At 34.7% G+C, this 18297-nt stretch overlaps 1 protein-coding gene across 6 annotated transcripts in view; it reads right to left on the bottom strand.

The window, feature by feature from the left end:
• The window catches only part of Usp7 (ubiquitin carboxyl-terminal hydrolase 7), a 611141-nt gene that overhangs the window by 204179 nt on the left and 388665 nt on the right, over positions 1 to 18297 (bottom strand). For all 6 annotated transcript variants that reach the window (XM_032601215.1, XM_032601217.1, XM_031921170.2 and 3 more), the window contains 1 exon segment: positions 6711 to 7005. In XM_032601215.1, the coding sequence (XP_032457106.1) occupies positions 6711 to 7005 (295 nt within the window).

Below are 18297 nucleotides of genomic sequence, written 5' to 3'. Positions count from 1 at the left end.
TTGTTGAGTGTAAGCGAGCGGTGTTCGGCTCGACGTAGACAAGCACGCAGAACATGAGGCCGTACTCCCCCCCCCCCCGCTACTAGCCCCTCTCTGGACGGCAGCGCCGACGTCGCTGTGCGGCGGCGGCGCTTCACTTGTCAGAGAGCTCTCGTGCGAATAACACGCGTTTAGTCAAATACCTTTTATTCGTTCCTTGTAAATTGTCAAGCTCGTAGACCTTTTCTTGTAAGATATAAGCTCGATGTGTTTCAATAAATAGTTTTTGGATAAGTGAAAATAAGTTATTTCTACCCGGGCATTCTTAGGTTAAGAAAATAATTGTCTCAACAGGTTATGGGCCCAGCACGCTTCCACTGTGCGCATGAGACTTTGTTAGACCTTTGTGTGCCTGGTGAAATAACTCGCGAGTGTAGTGATACAAAAGTTTTCGATATCTTACAGTCCGATAGTCAACGCTCGATTTGTGTGACGCACGGATCTACGCACGAAGGAGTCTCGACGTGGTGAAGGGATTTTCTGGACGCGGAGACGACCGTCGGCTTTCTTGTTTGACGGCAGTCTTTTTCAAGCTCGAGCTGAACCATGTTCGACAAAAAGAAAGCGCTTTTTTACATACCTCAATCCAAGGGTAAGTCATACATTACTTATCATAAGTGAAAAGTGCGCGAGTGCAAATTTCTCATGAAAAGACGGGAAAGTCTGTCGGCGAGGATGACGAAAAATTCGTGCGGACCAGTCGTGCGAAGCGGCGGATTCCGAGAAATTGCGCGGCCAGGCAACAGGTTCGAGCGCGCATGTGAGCGCGAGAGACGCGTGAAACAAAGATTGCGGTGTAGTAAAGCGCGGGAACTTTTGCCGTGAAGAAAGCCGTTGAAACGCTCGTACGCCATGTTGTTCTCGTTGAGAGCGAGAGAGACGCGTCGAGTTTAATACCCAGGCGCGCCAGAGAGGGCGCTCGCTCCACGAAAGTTTGACATACACGTGTACGCTACAGTATATGCTGTACATTGTCCGATGAATAGAATAACGAACTGTGTTGCGGCGTGCGGATATATTCGGAAACCAAAAATGTTTATTAAATTAAAAAATAGTCAGATAGAAATTAAAATTAAATTGCAATGTAATGCTCAATTAAAATTATTATAAACAGTTAACTGATATGCTCGAATTAAATAGATGAGAAAAATGTTCAGCTGTTCCTGCTACTCCAGGACCAGGAACTAGGGATATCCGACGAACACCCCGAGGATACTATATATCCCGAAATGAACGATGCTGGATACGTTCACATAATGACGTCGAGCGGTATTAAATATGAAATAGGTAAAAGCTTGAATCTGTAATAAGTTCGAAAAGAAAATTCCTATTTTTCAATAAATATGTACATATTAAAATTCAAATAGCATGCAATTCAGTCCCAAATTAAAATGTTGACCAGTACATGCAGCGTAGTGTATGCGTACGTCAATTGAGCATATGTCCATTAATATTGCTGTATGTGATAGAGTGCAAATTTTTGATTGTCGTACGTCAAAAACAAGTAACTCATGAATAAAAATTTTCCTTAGATAACTCTCTCATCAAGGAGCAGGTGTTGGAATCTTTGAAGAAAGAAATCGAACGAGTTCGAGTTGAAGAGGTGGCTTCGGCAGAAAAGTCTAACTCAAGTCAACATGAGTTGTCTACGTCCTCAAAGCTTGATGAAGAACCAGTGACTACTGACGGTAGGCCGGCCTTTCAGCTGGAAAACTATGAGAAAGACAAGTCCGAATCTTTGGATATAACAAGCTGGAAGCAAAAGCTGGATCTACAGATAATAAGTAAATCCACCCCAGTTATTAAATCAACAGATATTATAAAACTGGATTTGGGACTGAACAAAACCCGTCAGGGAATGAGGACAAATAAGCCCGAATTGAATCTCGTTGCAAAAACTAATCAGAAATTTGAATTTTCAGAGATTGTGGCTAAGCTGGAAAGGTTGGAAAAGGAGAATGAACAACTCAGAGGACTGATTGATACGAGATGCGATGAAATACACGATGATTTGGCGTCCGAAATGGTCAAATACAAGTGGGAAGTAAGAGAAAAGTACGAGTGGATTGCAGAAAAAGTTGCGTACTGGACAGAACAGGATTTCTTGCAAGAGCAAGAAGATTTAGCTGGAAGTTCGGTGATTGATAAGAAAAATAATCAATCTCCGAAACCTCAAAGCTCGACTGCGCATGTGAGTAAAGACTTCTTAGCAAAATTAGTCCGAGATGAAATTGATAAAATCGAATCAACTAAGAACTTTGGAAATATTAAAGATAAAATTCGAATAGAAGTAACAAATCGCGATAGCACAGTTCGGAGGGAGTATAAACTAACACAAAGCTTGAATGTAAATACCTTTCTGGATTTTTTAAAATTCAGAACTAATTGTTTCGGATTTGCTCTATGTAATTGATCCAACAGTCAAACCAGCACGTGTGTTTGATCAGGTAAAGCTGGAAAAAGATAAAGTTCGAGTCCGAGATATCATCATAAATAGAATTGATATATCTTACTACGATAAGGTATCAGATATTTGCGATCCTGTTAAATTGCTGGATGAAATTAAACATATTAAAAAAAATTTAACGTAATTTAACGTAAAAGTTAACGTAACTACCAGAACCGTGAGAAAAGAATTACAAAGCATTCGATATAATCCGAAAAAGGAAAAGGCATCTGCTTTCTGGGATAAGTTTGATAAATAGTCCGAACATACAATAAATTGCCTGATACGCCTCCTTTGTCTGAGGTAGAGATAAGAGATGCATTTTTTGAAGCTATTGTTGTGAAAAAGTTGAAGAGTCCGATTTCTTGCATAAAAATGCAACAGGTAAAACACTGACAATAAATCAACTTAAGGATTATATCATGTAACAGGCTCGAGCCGGACAGATTGAATCAGCTGGACAGAAGACCGACACAGGAGCCAAAGCCTACCACGTCTCTCACCCTGGAGTACTTTGCTACAACTGTGGCAATAAATGCCACTATAAAGATGAGTGCACGAGAAACGGCAAAATGTGCTTCAGGTGCAAGAGGTACGAAGGACACGTCCGTGCAGATTGCCCATACTCGGAAAAACAGCTGGAAAAGATTTTACAGGAGAATGAGAGTCAAAGTCAAAGAAGGTATGATTCATCAAATTCTTATCGTGGTGGTGGTAGACATGGTGGCTCAAATTGTGGTATAAAACGGCGAAACTCAGAAGCCCCCAAAGGTAGCGATCCAAAGAAAAATAAGTTTGATAGAGGCCAAAACCGAGGCAGATCACGCGGAAGAGGTAGACAGAATAAACAAATCAACAATTCTACCAAAGCTTCCGAATCTGGTGAGTGTGTGAGTCTGTATGTAGACAGTAAGTCTTACGATACAGAACAAAACGATAATAATCAACTTATTAGATTTCTGGCTGATACGGGTGCAACGGAGCACATGACTAATTCTAAATTAATTTTTAAAACGTTTGATAGTACCAAAAAGCTTGATATTAAATGTGCGAACGACGATGACTCAGCGATTATAAAATCGGAGGTAGCGGGTAACGTTTCCAGTCATACAAAAAGTAATGATTTCTTAAGCTTAAAAAATGTGATTTATGCTAAATCATTGTCCGAAAATTTACTGTCGTTAAGGAAATTTGTTGATAAGGGTTTAGGTATCTACTTGGATAACAAGCGAATCGATATTTTCGACCCAGAGTTCAAAACAATCTTCGTCTCTGGAATATATGAGCAACCTTATTGGGTAATAGAGCTGGAAACAAATAATCCTAATGGATATGAAAATGATAAAGATATACCAAATAGAGTTGTTGCATATATTACCACAAGGCGTCGGGAGTATCCCCCTGTAAGTGTTGCAGGTAATAGGTCTAAGGATAAAAGAGAGATTGAAAATGAGGAATTTACTCGTGCTACAATTAGCAAGCCCTGATACACCAGAACACAACGGTGTGTCTGAACGATTCAATCAGACCATCCAGAAAAAGACGAGAGCCCTAATGTATGATACACGTCTTCCTGAGAATATGTGGGACCTCGTCCTGAATGCAGCAGTTTTCTTTTATAATAGAACTCCTCACAGCTCGAATGAGATGATACCACCCTTATTAAAGTTCGAACCAAACTTTAAACTTCACTTGGAACAGTTAAGGTGATTTGGTTGAATTGCCTATATCAAGGTACAAAGAAAAACAGGACCTAAGTTTGATCAGCTAGGAAAGAGAGTAGTATTGATTGGCTATAAACCAATGGGTTACTTATTCTTGAAACCGGAAGAAGGAAAATACTATGAAAGCAGAGATGCTCGATTCAACGAAAAACTTGTATTTGGCGACAAATACAATAAACGGAGTATCAAGGACTGGATTAATCCGATGGAAGAAATAAATCAAGAAACATGGTTTGTTAAGTTCGACGAAGAAAACGAGGTTTTGATCTCTGAAACGGAGGGAGAAAAACGGAAGCGAGGACGCCCAAGGAAAGAAAAAGAAGTCGAACAACCATCTGAGTCACATACGCTTGAATCAGACTTAAACTTACTGGAAAGCGATGAACTAAATGCATTCGTTGCCACCGTACAATGTGATCCAAACTCTTATAAGGAAGCCATGAGCACCACAAACAAGCTTGAATAGCAAAAGGCTATCAGAAGTGAATTAGACTCAATGGAGAAAAATAAAGTTTGGAAAATTGTTGACAGACCTTCAACTCAAGGAGAAAAAAGGCCAAACATCATTGACTCAAGATGGGTATTAAAAACAAAAGTTGGATTGGATAACAAAATTAAATACAAAGCTCGACTTGTAATAAGAGGTTTCAAAGATCAAAACAAATACAAATTCATGGAAAAATATGCGCCTGTTTCCCGCCTACCATTAATCAGATCAGTGCTTCTTATAATAAACAAATTCGATATTGAAGTAAGACTGCTTGATGTTAAAACCGCCTTCCTGAATGGAATAATCGACTGTGAGGTTTATATGGAAATACCCGAGGGTGTTGACTGTTCACCAGAAGTCAGACGAGATAAAGTCTGCAAGATTCAACGTGCCTTATATGGTCTGAAGATAAGTCCGAAAAAGTGGTATGAGAAATTTACAGAAGTTGTAACAAAACTAGGATTACAGTCACATGATTCCGAACCCTGTCTCTTTACTTGGCGAGACAATAACAAATACCTGATACTATTACTGTATGTCGATGACATACTAGTTGCCAGTAATGATTTGAATAAACTAGACGAAACCTCTCTAAAACTCAAGCTGGAATTTGAAATGTCTGATATGGGAGAGCCTAAGAGCTTCCTTGGCATTGAAATACATAGAGATAGACAAAATCGAATAATGACTCTAACTCTAGAGAATTACATTGACAAAATGTTAAAACGTTTTGGATACAGTAAGATGCATCCTCAAAGAACGCCTATGGTGACAAGCCAAGTGGCAACTCGAGAAAGGCGAGACAGAGAGCAAAGCCAAGATCAGCTCGACAGCAAACTGAACAAAACTAATGGTCCTTACAGAGAAGTTGTAGGTTGTCTTTTGTATCTTGCCAATACTGTACGTCCCGACATAGCATATGCGGTGAATGTGTTAAGTAGACACCAGATAAATCCCACTGATGAGGAGTGGAAGATCTAAGAAACTTGATTCTAAGAAACTCTTTTCTACCCATGACCCTATGGTGTGATAATAAAGCCGCTGAGGCTAGTTCTCAAGTAAGCAGTACAAATAAACTTAGACACATGACTGAAGTTCGAGAACATTATGTCCGAGAATGTGTAGCCAGAAACCTAATAAAAATTAGCTGGATTGCCTCTAAGCAACAAATAGCAGATATATTCACAAAGGCTTTGCCTTTTGAATTGCATGCTAAACTAACCAAATTGCTCTTAAACCAAAATTTAAAATACTAATAATTGCTTGTTTCATTTCAGACGCTAAACGACGCCGAGCGAACTTTGCTTGGGAGGGAGTGTTGAGTGTAAGCGAGCGGTGTTCGGCTCGACGTAGACAAGCACGCAGAACATGAGGCCGTACTCCCCCCCCCCCCCCCCGCTACTAGCCCCTCTCTGGACGGCAGCGCCGACGTCGCTGTGCGGCGACGGCGCTTCACTTGTCAGAGAGCTCTCGTGCGAATAACACGCGTTTAGTCAAATACCTTTTATTCGTTCCTTGTAAATTGTCAAGCTCGAAGACCTTTTCTTGTAAGTTATTTCTACCCGGGCATTCTTAGGTTAAGAAAATAATTGTCTCAACACTAATAAAATAACTTTTAAGGCCCAAGATTATATCTGCCTCATAGATGATGTCCAGGTGTCAGGATATCTCCTAAATGTTAAGTTATAGAGAAAAGATGTGAATGGCTTCACGGCATACAGGTACATTAAACACTTTAATATAATAGTAGAAGTAGATTTTTGCATAAAGATTCGATGTAGAGGGCAGCAGCTCTTAAAGTTGGAAAAAAGAGACATCGTAGTATGTATGTATGCATGTGTGCGCATGTGTATTTAGATATAAAAGCTATAAATGGGTTCGAAAATATCACGTGTTAGTAAATTGATAACGATTTCTCAACTGCAATATTATCCTTCTTTTTAAATAACAAAATGATTTCTTTCAGAATAAAATTATTTGAACACATTGAAGTAGTTGGAATAATACTTACGAACTTTAGCCGTTACAGGCATGTAATGATGACCACAATAATGTATTTTCCGTTTTTTTGGGTCATACAACTTAAAAAATAATAAAACATCCGTATCTTTGTCAAAAGCTGGTAATGCTGTCAATCCTGAATCAGGAGCTGCTAGTTCAACAAAAATATTCCAAGGGTTGCCACTTTCAGCGCAATCAGTAATAGGTTTCTGAAGATCTGTCTCCGATTCAATTAAAGTTGGTCTGCATGTTTGGTTAGATCTTAAGCTGAATGGCCATATGCGGATTTGTCCAATAGAATATTTCTGAAAGAAAAAAAATAACAAGGTTGAGTATACATCTAAAGGCCACCTTACTCCCTTATTAATGCGCTTATAAGAGAGAAACGGTATGTTTATATAGTCCAGTGTAAAAACATCCTATTTGTTAAAAAACAAGTTCAAGACAAAATATAATATTGAGCACCTGGCTACAGATAGCTACGAATGTAAAATTCTACAAGTCAAGATATGAAAGTTTATTGACTTTACTGACAACACGATGAAACCTACCATACCAACATATGTCAGTATGGTAGAAAGTACGTCAAATAAAGCGACGCAATCAAGAACATCTGGGACGTACTCAAATTTGACTAATACAACTATAGCATACACATTAAAAAGCGAATATTACGGACTGATTAATGCATCAGGATTACAAGCTCGATAATTTAAGCAAATGGTGTTAGAAATATAAAATTTAAGATCACTTAATGGAAAACGCTTAATAAAGAAAAATTAAATTTTTTATGTGAACATAAGAAGCTTAAATATAAACATTAAAAAGTTTATTAACAAGAAAACCTTGTATCAATATATGCACGGAAACCTGAAACTTACAATATCCTCTATACTATCAATTACAGAGTTATACAAGTTATAATTATAAAAGTAAAATTAATAAAGCCGATGGAGTAATTTTATACGTCAAAACTAATATTCATGAAAAAACTAGACTAGAAATAATTGATAGATTGAGTATTGTAACTACAGACATAAGTTTATTGACCCCTGAAAAATTACAATTTCTGCGATGTATAGATGCGACGATTTGCCAAAAACTAAATTTGTTGATAGCGTAAAGAAGGTCTTGTCGCAAAATGTACACATTAAAAACCATAGCATACTTGGAGATTTTAATATAGATATAAGAGAAAAACCTACACAAAAAATATGTTCGTAAATAATCTTGAACATGAATAGATACCCTCTTTCAGAGGCTTCCTTTGACAACGCAAAAGGTTTCTGCATAAATAACTGTTTAGCAAAGACAAGGAACGTTGAGCTTCAATCTTATAAGTTGAACGTTTTTTTAATGATCATTATCCCCGGCTGAAAATCCTGATATAAGTGCTCATATAACAAAATTTTCTTAACAAATTCTTGTACATTACAAATGTATTGTTGGGCACCATGAAACTTTTAAAAACATGAATTATCTTCAAAAGTTAAGAAAAAAATATTTTAAAAAAGTACTGTAACTGGGATTAACCCCGTAGCTCTCGATTTAAAGTCCTTTACTCTACACATGAGCCCAACTTACTTCTAAGAAATTCCATTATTTATCAATCATTTTAGAACAAATTTATAGATATCTTCATTTTCAACCAAAGATACAGGGTCTCTGCCACTCTAGGACCCATACAGGAACTTTTGCACTATAAAAAGGTATCTCCATGAATTTTTTGGTGGTCGTAGTCCAGATCGAACTCTTACTTTTACCAATATTAAGGTTTAAATGGCTTACAAGATAGGCTATATATATATGGGTAATTCTCTGTCAAATGAAAGATCAAACTTTTTGTTTTCTTCAACCCTCGGTAAATATGTATTATTAGTGGCGATTACTCAGCCAATCAATATATAATTAATATTTCAGTTATGTATAATTAATGGCGATTACTCAGCCAAGCAATTATGACGGTAGCTCGGCCGTCATTATTATTTTAAGTTGTTTGTTGTTTATGCTACTATTCACCGTTTCCGTCGGCTGTGCAGAAGGCACTAGATTCTACCGACTATAATCTATCCGCGCACGGACGTAAAGACGTATGAACACGCGGCGGTGATAGTAGTACTCAGGACGTGGATTCAAAAGGAGGAAAAGTCAATGAACACTCGCGGATTATTGTAAAACTTAGACTAACTGTTTATTGGTGCTTGGCTTACACAAGCGCGCCAGACGGGCGCATGCCAGCTACCAGCATGTAGTAGAGGTGAGAGAGAGAGGAGGCTTAAAGTCGCCCGAGTAAGCGAGAGTTGATAAGAACTAGTACTTACAGATGTACGTGGCCGGCATGGCCGTTCTAACCCACGCGAAGATGGTCTCGGACGGATTGTCCTCGGATCGGTTGACCTCGCAACCCTCGCACACAATAATCGCAATCGCAGAGTGTCTATTCGCGAAACAGAGCGGAGCGAAGACAGACTCGGAATGGCTCGCTAGCGCGAGCACAGATTTACCTATGCCCTCTGACACACTGTTGTCAACTCTTGACAGCAGTGTGCGAGCAGGTGGCAACATTGTACGTTGCTGAATTTAAATCTCTCTCGATGCTTATTCTCTCTCTCTCTCTGCCTCTCTTACTCTCTCACATGCTGCGCCTTTAGTAGCTGTAACAACAGAAGTATTATACCGAATGTTGATTCTGTCCCGGAGAGACGTCATAACGTGATCAACGTGCGTTAATTGCACTGGCAACCGTTACACAATATATAATTTTATTTTAGTAATGTACTATTAATGGAGATAATAACTAAGTAATACATAATTTATGTTTTAGTTATGTATAATTAATGGCGATTACTCAGTCAATCAATATAAATTAATTTTTTAATAATGTATTATTAGTAGCAATTACTCAGTCAATCAATATATAATTTATATTTTATTAGTGTACTATTAATAGAGATAATAATTAACTAATACATAAGTTAGATTTCAGTAATGTGCCATTAGTAAAGATACCTCAGTCAATCAATATATTATTTAAATTTTGGTAATGTATTATTAGTGGCGATTATTCGACCAATCAAAAAATAATTTAACTTTGAGTAATGTACTATTAGTGGAGATGACGTAGATTTCAGTAATGTACTAATAGTTAAGAGTTCTCAGCAAATCAACATATAATTTACACTTTAGTATGTATTGTTGATTATATTGTTATTATATGTTATTTTATTGTTGTATGTAGCGATTACTCAATCAATCAAAGGATACTTCATATTTTAGTAATGTTTTATAATTAATATAATTAATTTCTGAATATTTTCGAATAGACTATGTTTTTTATGTAACTATTTCACGTTGTTTGTTCATTAATATTTAATGGTAATTTGAAAATACTATGGACAGTTTTTCCATTAATTAATAAATTAGCAGCAATACCATTCCAGGCCATTGTAATGAACGGAACATTCATTGAAATTAAATATTTAATCACCACGTTATGTAAATAACTTGTACCACTTCCACCGAGACCATCGATAAAATAATATTTATTTCCTACACTGTTAATTGTAGCATTAATGATCAGATCATACATTTTTTTTATCGGTAGACAAAGAATTAATTAATGTTTCTAAATTTTCACCATTTTTACATACTTGTAATTCGTTATTATATTTTTCATCATCGTAATTATTTTCAAAACCAGATATATGGAAATCATTTAATCTATTAATCATTTAATCATTTAATGAATGGGAAAAACGAAAATTTACACAAAAAAACATAGTCTATTCGAAAATATTCAGAAATTAATTATATTAATTATAAAACATTACTAAAATATGAAGTATCCTTTGATTGATTGAGTAATCGCTACATACAACAATACTAAAGTATAAATTATATGTTGATTTGCTGAGAACTCTTAACTATTAGTACATTACTGAAATCTACGTCATCTCCACTAATAGTACATTACTCAAAGTTAAATTATTTTTTGATTGGTCGAATAATCGCCACTAATAATACATTACCAAAATTTAAATAATATATTGATTGGCTGAGGTATCTTTACTAATGGCACATTACTGAAATCTAACTTATGTATTAGTTAATTATTATCTCTATTCATAGTACACTAATAAAATATAAATTATATATTGATTGGCTGAGTAATCGCTACTAATAATACATTATTAAAACATTAATTTCTATTGATTGACTGAGTAATCGCCATTAATTATACATAACTAAAACATAAGTATTACTTAGTTATAGTACTAATAGTACATTACTAAAATAAAATTATATATTGCTTGGCTGAGTAATCGACACTAATAATACATTATTAAAACATTAATTTCATATTGATTGGCTAAGTAATCGCCACAAATAAATAATACATTATCAAAACATTAATTTTATATTGATTGGCTGAGCTATCTCCACTAATGGTACATTACTAAAATTTGTATTATTTTTTATTGTTTACGTAATCGCCATGATAATTATACATTACCAAATTTTAAATGATATATTGATTGACTAAGGTATTTTCACTAATAGTATTTTACTAAAATACAAAATATGTATTAATTAGCTGTGTTATCTCCACTAATAGTATATTAATGAAATTTAAGTTATTTATTAATTGGCTGAGTAATCGCCATTAATTATAAATTGTTTAAATATTACTTTTCTATTGATCGGCGAAATTATTTCCACTAATAGTACATTACTAAAATTTAAATGGCATATCGAATACCTAAGTTATCACTTGAAACTGAATATCATATGTAATATTGATAATTGTAAATAAAATGTAAATTCAACATAATTAGATTGGAATTAGAAATGTAAAATATTGGCCAAACAATCGCCACAAAAACTATATTCAAAATCCAAATGTTAGATATACTTAATAATAAATTGTATGAATATTAGATAAGTAATCGTTAAGTTTATTTTGTAGCAATATATAAACACTACCATAATATATATATATATATATATATATATATATATATATATATATATATATATATATATATATATATATATATTAAATCTGATGACACATTTCTAAATATTTGTAATGCGGGCGTTATTATTAAAAATGTTACATTTAATAATTAACGACAGTCTCCAACCTGTGAAACGCAGAAAGCAAATTTACAACTAATATTAATATAAATAATCATTTACAATAGTATCATTTCCAGGCTTATTTACAAAAACATGCATGAAACAAGATCATATCTGCACAAATGATTATTCGCAGCATCCTTTTTATACGGACCAAATCTGCAGATTACGTCTTGTGAAATGCGTAAATCCATAGAGCATGTGTCATTTTATATTCACAAGCAAATATCTTCAAAAAATAAGATCGTATGTGCACGAATAATTATTTGCAGCATCTCTTTCAACCTGACCAAATTTGCAGATTACGTCTTGTGATATGCGTGAATACATACAGCATGCGTCATTTCACATTCATAAACAAATATCTTTTAAAAACAAGATCGTATCTGCACAGATGATTATTAGCAGCATCCCTTTCATCTTGACCGAATCTGAAGATCACTACTAATGATATATGTGAAACATACATATGTATCTATGTGGCGCATATGATTTCAAAAATAATTTAGATTATAAATACAGATAAACATATTTGCCATATTTCTCTAAAAAGATTATCATTTACAGCATCTGACACATCTGGACCAATCTTACTGTGTTTTTGATATATGTATACATATACTTTATTTCTAATTAACTATACAAAAAAATCACATAAATATAAATATTTATTATTATTTTATACCTATATGTAATTCATGTGAAATGTTTCATGACCCGGTCACTTTTTGTGAACCATTCTTTATCGAAAAACTGTACTTAATTCTGATTTTTTAAATATTTTTTTCAGTAGGATTATGCATTTATGTTTGTACCACATATCTATCATAAAATAATTATCATCCCAGAATGATTCACTAGTTCCGGTGAATTTTTACATAATTGCTTATTTTAGTGTTTTAATATAGTGTGTAGATTCTTTATTTTGGAAAACAGTGTTCAACAAAAATTAATTTTCCAACATCGAATGTAATCTTTGCATGTAAACACCTAGATTCATCTTAAAAATTGTAATTATTAAATAATTTGTTTTTGCAAACATTAACAATAAACATTAGCAAAATAGCGTACGTCCGTACGTATGCACGTACAAACGTACTTATCTCTTATTTAATACACAAAAATATAAATTTTTTTATACACTAATAGTACAAGTTTAGATGTATAATAATACTAAATGAAAATGTCCAGATGTGGTCCAGATCAGATGATGCTGAGGATAATCATGATAAGGACTATTTAAACGATATAATATACATGAAGTTTTTTTTGTACATTTGCGTCATTTCATACATGAGGGTTTTTTTGTACATTTGAGTTACATACGATGCTCCTCCTTGTAGACCATGTCGCGTCGACCTGGGGGTCATCGAGTCACATAGACATCGTCTACAAGAAGTTACGATTTTTTCGGTTCATTTGATTTACGTACAATGCTTCTTCTTTCAGACAAAATCGCGCCGACATATCGCGCCGGTCATCCTGACACCTAGACATCGTCTACGAGAATTCGAAAGTATTTTTTGGTATACTTTATGTTTAAGTGGCGCTCTTCTCTTTAGATGATGTCACTTTGACCCGGGGGTAATCCTGATACCTGGTCATTGTCTACAGGGAGTCAGGAGTATTTTTCAGTATATTTCATGTTTGAGTTATGCTCCTCCTTGCAGACAATGTCGCGTCGACATAGGGGTCATCCTGACACCTGGACATCGTCTACAGGAAAATAAAAGTTTTCTTAAGTAAATTTACAGTATAATATACAGTATTTACTTCAGACAGATTAGATTAAAGCTTCTTATAGTTATAGAGAATCAATCAAGGTTCAAATCAAATACATTTTTGAACATATCTTAATCAAGCGGTTATTTTTATATGTAGGAATAAAAAAATGGCCATAACTCAGCTAAGTAATAAATATTGTGAATATAAATTTTATAACTCGATGACTTAGCCAAAAAATTATTATTTATAATTAGGCCATCTATGTCTATACTAAAAACTGATGATGGCAATGACTAACTCAAAAAATGACTAGTATACATAAGAATTTATTTATTTATTAATTCTTTTTTTTTAATATTTTTCTACCAAATATTTGTATACATTGGCGATAACATGACCAGTTAATCGTGTTTATTTTTATAATATTTTAAAGATTGATTATAATATATACTAGCGCGATTCACCTCATTCTTAACGTCGCTCGGTTAAAATATATATTGCGATAGTGATAAAATTCAAGTTTTGTTAAAATATTTTTTCCTAATGTCAATTTCTAACGGGAGAGGGGTGGAAATTTTAAATAATAAAGATTTAAAACACGAAAATTATGCATTGATTTATAATGGAAGGTAAAATTTTTAAACTGGAAATATTAAAAAACTATGACAGTCAAAAAAATAAATTTTAAATTCTAAATTTGAAACAAAAATACTCTCAACTCTTGTTATTGTATATTTCCTAATATTTTAATTGAACATTTTCATAATAGAAATTGTTTAATTTCAGTTTTTTAATTTTTCCCTTTCATGCTTTAATTTTTTTGAATTTTAATTATTCTAAATTTTATGACACGCCGTGGCGGAAACCTCGATTCATGCCACGCACGTGCAAAAATGCACTCGCTAAATCTCGGTTTACGCACGTTGTGTCATAAAATATTGTACGATACTAGGAGGGTAAAGAGATTTCACCCTCGTAGGGACATTATCGCCCGAGCGAAGCCTCTTTTGGTGAAACTACTTTACCGCACTCGTGTCGTAATATACTATTTCTATGTCGTAGTGTTTTCTCCGTTTCTTTTATCTTTTAATAAATCTTTATCATGCTCGCAAATAGACTTCTTACTTAAAAATAACTTTGAGCTTTTTTTCGATATTTCTTGACTAAGCAATATATAATTGACCATAACTGAATACTGTAATGCGCAAATATATTCGAACTTAGTCAAAATATTGACATTCAGATCTGTTTAAAGTCATAGCAAAACTTAATCTCATCTAACGATGGTCTTAGATCAAGTCGTGGCAATAAAACGTTTTTACCAGAATATTCACCAGTAATGATTTGTCCAACTGATATATGTTTTTTTATATCCTTAATAATGATTCTTGTTTCATTACAAAGGCCGCCATCGATATCCAAATTTCTTAAACAACTAACTATCGTACCTCTTTTTAATATTAATTTATAATGGTGATAAAATCATTTTATTTTTTAACGATAAATTATTTGGATTAATTTTATGTCCGAGAATTTCTATAATCAAATCATTATTACAAATAAATTTGTATACAATTATTCTAACAATATTTTGTGATTTAAATTTTGTTGCATTTTTATTTTCTCCTACATCCATAACCCAATATTCAAATTCATGATCTTTATTCTATAATTTCAAATTTTCATTCAATGATAATTTTATGAAAGGATTGTTATTAATACACAAATCTTGTAAAAATGTATATATTGCTTCATAACCATGTCTAGATGCCGTCGATATTTCATCCCATATTATAATTCCAACATTTTTTATAAACATTATGATCTCGTGTGCTGTGCTGTGTCCAGCGAAACGAATTATATCTTGTGTGTGAGTGCGACGCGGAGTCCGGGTTTCTTGATCTCCCTGCTTAGCGGTCCGGCAACGTCTAGTCTTGCAGTCTGTCCGAGATCAGGAGCGTCGGCGACGAGTTCGAGAAGGTTTGTGTGACGCGCAGTAAATGTGATTGTGTGCATGAGAGTGTATATGACCCGCGCGAGGGTGATCCGGCGCGCGCAACCTTCACGGCGATATACGCGTGCGAGCGCGATTATTCTAGCGTCGCGGCGAGTCGCCAAGTTGTTGGCTACTTGCGTTTAGTATTTTTTTATATTTGTAAATGTTTTGACGCGCTAGTAAAATATAACTTAGCCTTATTATTTTACGTGCTTTTTCGTCATTTCTAAACCTTGCTCGTTTACTTCCGATTCCTGTTCCTTCTTGCGCATACCGCCGCCTCCGCGGGCGTTATTTATTAGTATTTAACGCAGTTGAGCAGCCGAGCACGCGCCAGGCGGCGCATAGACCCAGCAAAACAAAAGCAGATGAGCCAGCTGCATGCAATGGAGGTGTTTCGCGGGCGTAGAGGAGTCCTCCGACGCATCGAGGGAACGCGATCCAGTCTTTAGCACGTTATTCGTTGATCGAATTTACACACCGTTACAAGGTTCGAGGTTTTATTAATATCGAATAGCGATTGTTTCCAACGTTATTTAAACGCTAAGAAAACATTTCTTAAGCCAACATTCACAAACGTATCAAGATTTACAAGATACATGTATTTAAAACATTTTAAAACGTTTTGTGCTATTAGGATATATTGTGTTTATGATATTATAGTATAATAGAAATATATATACACACACACACACATATGCATATATATGTGTACGAATGCGCACTTATGTAGTACGGATACATATATAGAAAAGAGGTATTTTTGTCCGCATAAGTCCCTTTTCGCTAAATGAATCATCACAAAATTGTGCTGATAAATTGTCTGCATAATTTCGCAAAAGTCAGTATAATTCCTCTTTTGTTTCCAATTTTGTCAGCATAAGTCCTGATCTCCTTATTTATGAATACATATATATTTATATATACATGTTTTAATAAGATCACACAACCCGTGCAACTACGCACCCCAAGCTGATGTAAATCTAAAATTGCTTTGTCCGTTAACTTTTGATAGTTGTTCTTAACAATCTTCTTTCGCGTCAATATCTTCTAATCAAAGTATGTTATTAATTTTATTAACACAATGAATGTTCATATTCTTGTAACACAAGCACGATTTTCGCGTTTTTCAAACCTATTAAGCGGGCAACTTTTCTAAGACCGGCGGGCAAAAAAAATAAAAAACGCCCGCCGGGCAAAAAAAAATGAAAATCGCCCGCTTAAATTTTTTAAAGAAAATGGTTAATAGCTCATCAGATATACGTATATGTATGTGTGTGTTAGTATATGATCATGTGCACATGTGTGTGTAAACGCGAAAATCAGTACATGCGTTACAAAAAATATGGTGTGCAACAAAAGCTAAGTGGTTATTTTGGCCTCGTGTGGTTGCAGTACTCATCTGCGGCTCCTACTCCACACTCGTCCTAAAAAAGCCCACTTTACTGCCCGAGCGAGAAAATATTCCACGAGGGTGCGTTTACTGCCCGAGCAAAGCGAGTAATCACCAGCGGAAAAAATGTTCCGTGTTGCATATAGTACTTTATTCTACTCTCGATGACTGAAATGGCTACTATTTGTCTTTGAAAATCAAAGTCGTAAAAAACGTATCTTTTTATATTTTTGTTTCATTCATTAGAAAAAAAAAATTACTTTTGCCCCGCTCATTTTACTTTTGCACCGCTAATTTTACTTTTGCCCCGCTGATTTTACTTTTGTCCCGCAAACAGGTTAACGGGAAAAATATGCTCTTTTGCCCCGATTTTCAGGCGCAAAAAGTGGCCATTTCGGTCGGGCGTGGAATAAAAGTTTATTTTGACCTATACAGCTTGCTTCATATTGTTATAAAATATAAGCTATACGGGGCGGAGTGCTCAGCTTTGACGAAGGCAATTTTGATTTTTCGATGGTGAAAGTGTTACTTATGACAAGAGCTTCGAGCATGCCAAAATTGATAATGGGATGGACCTTGCAGTAGAAGTTACATAATTTTAAACAAAATAAGTAGTATTGCTATTTGTTATTCATGGACTATAGGGTTATGTTCACAAGTTCTTTTCAGTACGCTTATAGCATGCTATGTACTGAACATACATGTCTGCCGAAAAAAAACGCACCACAAACTTTGAATCGCGATTTTGAGCAAACTAATAATCCAACATCACCCAACTTTTGCACATATAAAAAACATTATGATCCCTGCTTTTTATATATTAGCGCTCCACCTCAAAAAATGTCAGAGCTATGAATTTTTTAAAAAACGCCTAATTTTCCGGTGTTTCCTAATTATCTCAGAACCTAATTATCCGATTGAGGCGTTTGAGGTCTCATTTTGTAGATATTTCTATTCTCTACAAATCATCTTATAGAGGCATTTTGATAGCTCCTTTAGTTTTAAAGTTATAAACAAAATAATACCATATATAATTTTTGCAATCAATTGTTAATAACTAACAATAAGAAACGGAAATGCGAGTGAAAACATATACCTTTTTATCTGCTTATAATCCGTTACATGATCGCACAATCGGTTTGCTGCAACAAATTATGTCATGGAAAAATGCTCTACAGCTTGGCCTATTAGGGGTTCAGGATCAAACTCGTCTTCTTCATTCTGCATCGTTCTGCCATCTTCTTCACTCTGCATCGTCCAGCCGTCTGCTTGTTGCAGCATCGTCCGGTCGTCTACTTCGAGTAGCATTGACCGGTCATCCTCTGGACAGACTCAATCTCAACA

Source organism: Nasonia vitripennis (genome assembly GCF_009193385.2).
Source record: "Nasonia vitripennis strain AsymCx chromosome 1 unlocalized genomic scaffold, Nvit_psr_1.1 chr1_random0002, whole genome shotgun sequence".
Lineage (NCBI taxonomy): Eukaryota > Metazoa > Arthropoda > Insecta > Hymenoptera > Pteromalidae > Nasonia > Nasonia vitripennis.
Note: the sequence above shows the minus strand (reverse complement) of the source record. Positions and strands in the feature narration are given on the sequence as shown.